Here is a 9,720-nt window from a genome sequence, read left to right as displayed (position 1 = left end):
GCCCACCCTGATACAGAGGGGGTGCAAAGGGAAAGGGAAGGGTCCAGGCCCTCTGCTGGGCAGTGAACCTGCGCAGGGGGCTCCCACCAGGGCCAGGCTGGGGGCTGGGGAGGAGGGAGAGAGGCCGCCTCCAGGCCTGTGCTTCCTGCTGGGACGCTGCTCCTGAAAGGGGATCCCGATGGGTGATAAGGGGCTTGGGGCAGGTCTTCAGGAAACAATGGGTGGCTTGATGAGACCTGCTCTGTGATACTCCTGAGAAGCCCCCGAAGTCAGTCCCCAGTGGAGGAAATTGAAGGTTGCCATGGCAGCCAGTTCCCTGGGCACAAAGGCTGGTCTGTGTGCTGGGGAGGCAGCTGAAGTGCCCCCCTCCCTTGAGGAGCTCCAGCTTCTTGTGAGAGGGGCTGGGGGAGAAGGAGAAGGGGGCCGGGCGTGCACAGGGGGCTTCAGAGACTCTTAAGAGAGCTGATGGGTGACAGGACCGGTGGGCTGGGGGCCAGCACAGAGCCTGGCACCAGCTCCCAGGAGCCCGGCAGTGGCACCCAAGGGGGGCGGCAGCTGGAGTAAGAAGAGCAGGAGAGGGTGAATAGGCTTTATTATCCATAGAGAAAAACAAACAGAAGAGAAAAGCTGCCAGGGGGCAGGGGCTGGCCTGGGGCTCAGTCGGTGATGATGAGCTCGTCCACGCCCCAGTCTTCATAGCTCCCATCGGGCAGGTAGCGGCGGATGATGATGGGGATTTTTCGAGCCCTGTGAGTGAAGGGAGAGGCTTGAAATACAGAAGGCCCCCGTGGGCCAAGGCAGGCGCAGAAAGGCAGGCGCAGAAGGGGCATGGGGTGGAGGTGGGCAGGCTCCGGGGGAAGAGGAATGGGGACAGTGGGAGAGCCCAGGAGGGCCAGGGCCAGGGGAGACGTTCAGGACTCTCAGGAAACTCACTTGAGTTCTTTCATGGCGATGAGCAGTGGGTCAGTCTCCCCTTCCAGCTCCACCATCACAGGGGCGCACATTCTGCAGAGGACAAAGGGACAGTGTGGGCACACTCCCTTTGAGGGAGGAAAGAACAGGAAGGGTCTGAAGAAGAGATTTCAAGAGGGAGATCTGGACACAAAGTCTGCAGCCCCAAGATAGTGTCACTGGCGTGTTGAGGAGCAAGGAGAACAGGGAGCTCTCCTGAGCCTCAGTCTCCCCCTCTGTTAAATGGGAGCACTGGACTGGATGAGTTCTCAAGCCTCTCCCAGCAGAGATCCTGGACATGCTCAGGTCTAAGTCAATTCTGAGGGCCTGTGTTCTACCGCTCAGCACTTTGCATGGCCATCCTCAGGGGTAACCTGGGCCTGGGTCTCTTCTCTCCCAGCTCTGCCTGAAGTATGGGCAGGATTGGGGTGGACAATCCAGGCTTCAGAATGGCAATAACAACTCCCATTTCTACAGCAACGTAGGGGCTGGAAGTGGGTTCCTGCCCTGATTAACTCCATTTTACAACAGAAAACTGAGCCTTGGCCAGGGAGTGATGTTCCCCCAGCTGGTCAGGGCCTCCTCAGCTGCAGTGGGTCCACAGTCCCTCTGCACATGGAGGGGAGTGCCCAGTCGACAGGTACACCCCTGCCCATGAGAAATGCCCCAGCCTAACTATGTCTCCATCTACTAAACAGCCTGTTCGCTTGTGGACTGGGCCACCACCAGAAGCCCCCCAGTGAGGAGGGGCCTGCAAAGCCCCTCCTGGGCCTTTATTCCTGCTCTCTCTCTCTCTCCTACTTAAAATACAGCCCTTGGGTCTCCCTGAACCCCAATACCCACCCCCGCCAAGGGCCACTGCCACCGCTGCCCACACGCATCTCCGTGCCCCTCTCTGACTGACATCACACAAGGCCCAGTTGTGTTCTCGCTTCCCTAAGTACATCCTCTCTTCCCAACAAGCTCACAGATTCCCCCTGGAAGAGGAGCCGGGGAATAAGTCTTCTGCCCCCATTTCTCAGAGGAGGAAGCTAGCTCAGAAGCATGAGGGCCCAGCCACTCCTCCATCTCTGGGTCCAGTTGCCTCGAAGCCCACACTCCTGATTCCAAGCTCACGGCTCTCATCCAGTCTTCTCTTTCCCCGAATCACAATATGAAAAATTAGCCTCAGACCCACACCTTATGTGCTATTCCACAATAAATTCAAAATGGACCTGAATATTAAAGATCATTCCATCAGCAAATTAGAAGAGAAGCAACACAGCATCATGGGAAAAGTGCCTGGGCTAGGAGTAACCTCCCAAAACGCTGGCCCTGAATCTCAGTTTGCTGCCACCACCAGGCTGTGCTGCTGAGGCATGTGCTTTCAAACCCTTAACATGAAAGACCACTGGATGTCAGGAGACGTTGGTCTTGATCTAGTCCAGGACTCTTCATCTGGCCCAGGAGGAAGCTTGGGCTGGACAGAGCAAGTCACCTGCCTGTGGTCAGCCAGGAGTCTGGTTCCCTTGGATCCCACAGAACATCCAACACAATTGACCCTTGTCAATGTGGCCCCTCCCTTCTGGAGCCTTCTCTCCCTCACAGGGGAGGAATGTTCTGTAGACATCCTCACCTCTTCTCTCATTTCACAAGATCAAAGCAAGCCCAGGGGACATCAGTCCAACCCAGGCCACAGATGGAACCCAAGAGGTCCAGAGGCCCAAGGAAAGTCACTCCTTAGGTCCCAAGTGAAATGAGGAGGCTTTAACAAAATGCTCTGCTGATTCTTTCCTCTGGGAGACTGACTCAGGTTGGAGGAGCCACCAGCCTTCAGACCCAAAGGGAACAAAAGGAGAGAGACTCCCTCTGCCGGACAATGCAATTAACCCAGGAGAGCTGCTGGAGAGAAAGAAGAGGCGGCAACTGGACTCTGGAGAGGCCTATGGGTTCCAACAGAGGCCAATGAAAGCCTCCAAGAAAGAAGATGCCCTTCCTTGTCTCTACTGGTTGTATTTCCCATCAGAGGAGAGGAAGGGGCTGACCCTTTCTGGCGCAAGCAGGTAATATCATGACCAGTTGGGCCTCAGAACAGGAATGCCGTTTGAGTGTAATAGTAAGGATGACAGTAGCAATACTTAAGCAACGGATGATTTGGGAAACACTCTACAAAATGTTTTCTCATATTCTCTGAAGAGTTGACCTTCAATCCTAATTGTTCCTAATAAACTTTGAGACCTTTGAAATGTCATTTCCCCTTTAGGTCTCAGATTCCTCCTCTGTAAAACAAAGAGGGTTGAGCCAGACTCAAGATCCTGGCTAGCTCTAACATTCTCTCATCTAAGGCTCTGCCTCTGGCACTGCAGGCAAAGTCAACACCTAGCTGCCCATGAGGAGTGTAGTGACCAAGATCTGGACTTCCTAGACTGGGGGTTTCAGACCCCAGTGTGAGGGGGAGCCCACTCTTCATATTCATACCCAATCCCTTTCACTCTGGTCTTTCATTGGATTCCACAAAATGAGGTGTGGCTACTGAGCTTTTATAAGAGGGATGTTTAATAAGGAAAAAAAAATGCTTCTGCCCTTTCAGTTTCAGATCTAGAGTTGAAGCCTTCACTTAAACCAGACCTCTGATTGCTAAAAATCAGCCCCAGCTGCCTCTAAGCAGACAACTTAGTCTAATAACATACAATCTATTCTGGAGATCTTTTTAAAAAGCCTAAAACAGAGTCTACAGTATTTCCCTTTAGCAAGACTCACTCTAGCTCATCCTTTTTGCTAACCCAGAAGTTGCAATCATGAACCTCTTTCAACTCATGATGAAAAAGAAAAACCTTATTCCTCTGATCACATTTGTGAGTTTTGCTGGAATTGGAGCAACCTATATGTCCATCTATTATTCCCTTTTCAAAGCTGATATGATTGTTAACAGAAAGACAAATCCAGAACCTTAGGAAAATGTGAATCCTTACCAGCCTCAAAAGCTTGTCACAATTAACTAAAAGTGGGAACCTGTTGAAGAGCTGCAGATTGTCCAACAGTTGACCAAAGTCTCTCCTTCTAAAGCAACTCCATAAATCTAGTGGAAACATTTCCGCACAAACTAGACTACTGAAATCAGTATGTGGAAGTGTTCCTGCTACATTTTTAGGGTCTCCCTACATTTGGGGGCTCTGAATAAGAAATTTCATTTTGCCTTCAAAGTGGCAAGCCAAGCAACATCCACATAGTCCAAAACTAAAATTCTCATATTTGCTATCTGGTACAGTTGAATTTTATATCACGTAAGGAGCACATTAAAGGAGTCAAGAGGGAAAAAAAATCCTAGAACCTGTGGATAGTATAACAACTACCACATCTGTGAAATTTTTATTTAAATAAAGGTCCTTATATGGGTCGGAGAAAATGACCTCCCTGGTCCTTCCTTACTCTGAGATTATGATTGTTTGATATCACTCAGCTAAGGGGACTCCTTAGATCCAGATCAGACATTCCTCTGAATCTTAAATGGCTGCCTTTGTCTCCCTCCAGATGGGAACTGTAGCCATTTCAGGAACCATTACAATGGGCAATAATATGGAAAGATCTTCCAGTGTTATTGAAGTATAGGATGAACTCTGAGGTCAAGTTTTTCCCATTATGACAAGATGAACAATATACTGTATTCATATGGGACCCTCACTAAGGCTACTTAGAAGAAAATAAGATACTTTTTAATGGAGTTTAACTCTAATACATTTTTATTATCTACTAGTTCTTTGATAACCAACCAGAGTATATATTGTATGTTTTACTTCATCCAACTCTCTCCAATGAGAAAAGAGGCTGAACTTCTGTATGTTTATATGGGCCTCTTGCTTGGAAAACAGGCAAGGTCATATATCACTACTTCAAGCCTGGGCAGTTCTGCTGAAAGTTAGCCCTATCCTCATATCTATATTATTTTCAATACTCACAAAGTTGTGGAGGTTTTTTATGCCTCGTGTCCTGAAGTATTTAAATAAAGGGAATATTCTTCAAAAAAAAGAAAGGCCCTCACATTTGGGGATTCTGCTGTATACATACACTGAAATGATCTCTAAGCTTGCTTTTGACACGTGGTAGGGGGCAGTGCCTGCTATACAAGGCAGTAACCACCAGGTGACGCTCCACAGGGCTAGAGAAGCAGCCCATCTGAGTTATGTGACTGTGATGGCTAAGTGGTGAGGCTGGGGGTAGCGCAGACCTTGCCCACTAGCCCTGCCAGCTTGGCTGCTGTCCTGCCCAAACCTCATACGATGCAGCTGTGGAGAAGGGCTAACAAGTAAAGCCATGGAGAACTCCAAAGGTAAAGATCAGTATAAGCCAAACTTGCTCAGTCCATCCAGCCCTTTGGAGTTCGCAATGTTTCATGTTCACATGCATTTCAGATAATCTCAGAGATGGAAGGACATGCAAGTCCTCCAGTCCACCAAGTTGAATAGAGTCCTCAATAACGGGGACCCCCGGCTACCAAGGAGACCTCCTCCACTTGGAGCTGGATCAAAGTGCTACAGAAAATTCACCCTCTACCAAAAGCAGAAATGCAACTTTATGGGCTCGTGACTTGGAATCCTACCTAACAATTACTACCCATGGAGCCTCAGGCAAATCCCTGAACTGAGAAGAGGAAGGTGCTATTGGCCCCTGAGGTTCCTTGGAGTCTGACCCTTGTCCAACCCTTGATTTTTAGATGTGCAAAAAGCCCCAGAGGTCACAGGACCAGCTCAGAGACCCACAGGGGACAAGAATTGGGAGCTCCCTGACCCCATTTTCCCCTAGTGGGCGCTCTACCACATCCCATCATCACTATTTTATCAAGTCAAAAATCTATCTATGTCTTTTACTCTTTGTTCTGCCCTCCAAGCTCAAGTGAAGCATGGCTGATCCCTCCTGCCCACGTCAGTTCTTCTGATGTTGGGAGGACAGGTGTCACATAACCCCCCACACACTTTGTTTTCCTTTGTTTTCTTCAACCAAATCATCCAGACCTTGCTAAACAACAATAGCTTGTCAAAATCTTTCCTAAAATCCTCTGAACAAAGGTGACACAGCCAATCCGGCAGGCCTTGAGCAGAAGCCGTTGGGGCTCCCTCTGCTCCTCTGGACTGGCTGCTGCCATGTTTCCCTCAACAGAGCCTCAAATGCTCTGGACCCCACCGGCGGCCATTTCATCATGCTGTTAATGCTAATGAAGTTAACTAACCCCTCGTCCCCCAATCTTTTCCAATGATGTGGTCTAGTAGACCCTTCTTGGTCGGAACATCTTTAGCTAACAATTTTGATTCCATACAGGGGTTAACGTTTATTTCCTTCATGGTGTTATGTCTGCCACCCAACCCAGGTGTCACCCACACACTGGACAATCACACCTCCAGCCTAGCTCTTAACAGAACTGAAGGTGGTCAAAAGCAAGCTCCCAAGCATTTCCACCAGACCCTCAAAAAAGTTCTTGCCCCCAAAATCATGAGGCTGTCAGGTCATTCAACATCAACAACTGATGATTTGATCATGGCAATGACATGAAAGAATAAGCCCAACATTGGCTTGGCTGCCACCCCTTAAGGAGCATGGGACACCTGGCTGAGACCTTCCCTCAGTGTTCTCTGCTCCATTACAAGGTGATCTCTTCAAAAGCAGGGCTGACTTTTCTGGGTCCCCAGTGTTCAGCAGTGATTTGTACAAAGGAAGAGCTTGATAAATGCTTCATTCACTCATTCATTCATTCATTCCCAACACTTAGGTTCTGGCAAAAATGCCTCTTGGTCCCCCAAAGGAAGATCTTCCTTCTAGGCTCAAATCAAACCCTCCAGGAGATAACAATCTCTTCCTCAATGACCTGATCCTGCTGGGTCTTTCCCTTCATCTCCACTAGGTACTATTGTCATTAGGTCAGTTCTCTGTGGACTTGCTCCTTGATAATCATTTGTTAAATGTCTAGTAGGTGGAAAGTACTGTGCCTACCCCAGAGATCCAAAGGCAAGTGGCCCTGGATGGGAGACTCAGAGCTGGGAGAGATCCTGTAGGTCATCCTGTCCAATCTCATTTTACAGATGAGAAAGGTGAGGCACAGAGAAATGAAATGCTCCATCTGAAGTGACACTGAGCCCTGGGTGTCTGACTTCCATGTAATTTTGGCTGCCAAGTGGTACAGTGGATAAAGTACAAGGTCTGGAGTAGGAAAGCTGAGTTCAAATCTGGCCTCAGGCAATTATCTGCTGTGTGACCCTAGCAAATCACTTCACCCTCTTTGCCTCAGTTTCCTCATCTGTAAAATAATCTGGAAAAGGAAATGGCAAACCACTCCAGTACCTCTGCCAAGAAAACCCCAAATGGGGTCACAAAGAGTCCAATATGATTTAAACAACTCAAGTCAAAACCTTTGACTCCCAACTCTGTAGGAAGTCTTCACAAAAGCAGATTACAACCCATGAGGGCTACGTGAGCCATGGGGCTCAGTAGATTAGGTGTTAGGCAATTGTCATCAAGAGTCAATGTATATATAACATAGAAACAGTGTAAAGATTACCAGACTGCTTTCTGTGGGGGTATGGGGAAGGGAAGGGGGGGGTGAAGGAAAGAGTGTAAAATTCAAAACCTTACAGAAAATGATGGGTAGAAACTATTGTATATAATTGAAAAACAAAATATTAATTTTAAAAAAAGTATATCACAGAAGTGACAGAGTTAGATAAGGGCTTTAAGGGTTGCATTTGAACTCACGTCTTTCTGACTCTCAAACTCACGTCTTTCTGACTCTCAAACTCATCATTTTACCCACTATGTCCAGATGCTTTTCACAGAAGATATTTAAATGTCTGTTAAATTGAGCTGTCAATTTAGGAGGGAGAGCGGGGAGAGGATGATGAGGAAAGAAGGGACTCCAACTTACGCAATCTGAAGGGCCCGGGTGCCCAGGACCCGGGCTCGCTCATACTTGGTCATATAGGGAGTTGTGATCCTCTTCTGGTTTGCTTGCTGCCGCTCCCCAGAAGGAAGGATCTCCACATTCTCCTGGCCTTCCTAGAAAAAAGACAGAGAGGAGAATGGCAAGTTTCCTTTTGGATACAAAAATGTCCAAGGTTTGGTCCTAGAGGCTCCAGGAAACTTCAACCAGATACTGGTGAAGTTATTCTACAGATCCTCCCAATAAAGAGAGAGGAGTATGGTTCCCATTTTTCAAGTGAAGTAAACAACCAGGGAAGGAACAAGTATCTGACAGAGCCAGTTGGGAGGAAAAAGGTTTAATTTGTTTGTTTTTTGCAAGGCAAATGAGGCTAAGTGGCTTGCCAGAGGCTACACAGCTAGGTCATTATGAAGTGTCTGAGGTCAGATTTGAACTCAGGTCCTCCTGACTTCAGGGCCGGTGCTCTATTCACTGCGCCCCCTAGCGGCCCCTAGGGGAAAAGTTTAAAAGATTTAGCCTGCCAGACCAAAATTCTGTTGACCGGCCTCAAATGGAAAAGGATTTATTGTTGAGAAGCCCCTGTTGAGCGCTACATGCTTGATCGGATGTCTTCCAGAGTTACTCTGTCCTAGCTCCGTCCCATCAGCCCCCGAAGCCAAGAGCAGAGGCCGGGGTGTGTCGAATCGGGGGTGCTGGTCCCCCCAGGGTGAGCAGCGCCTTCTGGTGCTCCCAGGGAGACCGCCCCGTGCACCCGTGTGATGGGCGGCCACGGGAGGAGTACTGACCTCCTCGGCATTCTCCAAGTCGTCCAGACCCTCGTCTTCCTCCACATCATCGAAGTCATCGCCATCGTAGCTGGATGGGAAGAAAGCAGCAGCCCCTGAGAACCGGGCGCTCAGAGGGGAACACCCGGACCCACCCGCCGGGGCTGGGACGGGGCTGCCCCGGGCAGGGCTGGCACCTGTCCTCACTCTGGCTCCGGGACCGCCTCCCAGGTGCCGGCCAGGAGGCCCTCGGGAAGCCGGTCCCACCCCCCGTTCACTGCCAAGGTGTGGGGGCCGCGCCCAGTGCCACCCGTGCGAGGGGCATCGGGGGCGAGGCTCCTCCCCGCGCCCGTCCAGGTTGCGCCCCGACTCCCGCCACCTCCCAGGCTCCCCCTCCCCGCACTCACTTGTCCTCGTTGTCAGACATGCCTGCGGACCCTCGGCCGCGGCCCGAGTGGCCGCCCCGGCCAGGAAGAGCCGCCCTCGGACGGGGCTTTCCTCAGCCCGAGGAGCCGCGGCCCGGCCCGGCCCCCACGTTCCTCAGGTTCGCGCCTCCGCGACCAAATCGCGACGGCTGGCAGCTACTTCCGGGTCGGCCCCGGCGGCGGCATCTGCGCCTGCGCAGCGACCTCGGCATGACGCAATTTCCTGGACCGGGATAGGGGCGGGCCCTCGAGCCCATCGGGCGGGGGGGGGGTTCGCTATGAGCGGGGACCGGAGGCGGAGGCGGAGCCGGGAGCTACAAAGGGGAGGGGCGGCCATGGCACCTGGAGGCGGGGCTTACAGAGGCGGGGCGGAAGGGGCGGGGCCAGAACTACGGCCCTGGAGGCGGGGCGCGGAATGTTTCCGGGGTGGCATGGCCTCAGAGAACCGCCGGCGCTGCGTACCGGAGGCGGAGCTACCGAGCAGTTGCCATGGCGATAGAGGCGGGCCCAGGGACCCCGGAAGCGCAGACTGGGCCGGGGGCGGGGCCTCGGCAGCCGTTGCCATGGTTCCGGAGGCGGAGTCTCGGGCCTCGCCGGCCTCGTAGGAGTATGGGCGGAGCCTCGGGCGGCCGTTGCCATGGCAGCCGAGGCGCCGGCTGCTCTGAAGCCCAGGACC

General features: G+C 51.3%; 1 protein-coding gene across 2 annotated transcripts; it reads right to left on the bottom strand.

Annotated features, from left to right (window-relative positions):
* Positions 1-575: 575 nt before the first annotated feature.
* On the bottom strand, positions 576-9,232 carry POLR2F (RNA polymerase II, I and III subunit F). 2 transcript variants are annotated; one of them, XM_074226902.1, is made up of 5 exons: positions 9,027-9,232; positions 8,641-8,710; positions 7,841-7,971; positions 934-1,005; positions 576-747 (listed from the first exon to the last, which is right to left on the bottom strand). In XM_074226902.1, the coding sequence occupies exons 1-5, from the start codon at positions 9,044-9,046 to the stop codon at positions 657-659; spliced, it is 384 nt and encodes a 127-aa protein (XP_074083003.1). In that variant the 5' UTR covers positions 9,047-9,232; the 3' UTR covers positions 576-656. The 2 variants fall into 2 exon arrangements, with proteins under 2 accessions (XP_074083003.1, XP_074083004.1); XM_074226903.1 differs by lacking the exons at positions 7,841-7,971; positions 8,641-8,710; positions 9,027-9,232 and adding an exon at positions 2,433-3,496.
* Positions 9,233-9,720: the final 488 nt, after the last annotated feature.

The sequence above is a fragment of the Macrotis lagotis genome, chromosome 2, assembly GCF_037893015.1.
Source record: "Macrotis lagotis isolate mMagLag1 chromosome 2, bilby.v1.9.chrom.fasta, whole genome shotgun sequence".
In the NCBI taxonomy this organism is placed as follows: Eukaryota; Metazoa; Chordata; class Mammalia; order Peramelemorphia; family Peramelidae; genus Macrotis; species Macrotis lagotis.
This window is presented reverse-complemented; position numbering and strand designations above follow the sequence as displayed.

Excerpts from the sequence above, each read along its gene's own strand:
- POLR2F (XM_074226902.1), bottom strand. The coding sequence starts at position 9,046 with ATGTCTGACAACGAGGACAA. Across the intron at positions 8,711-9,026 it reads ATGTCTGACAACGAGGACAA|CTACGATGGCGATGACTTCG; the intron begins GTGAGTGCGGGG and ends CTTCCCATCCAG. Across the intron at positions 748-933 it reads ATCGCCATGAAAGAACTCAA|GGCTCGAAAAATCCCCATCA; the intron begins GTGAGTTTCCTG and ends CTTCACTCACAG.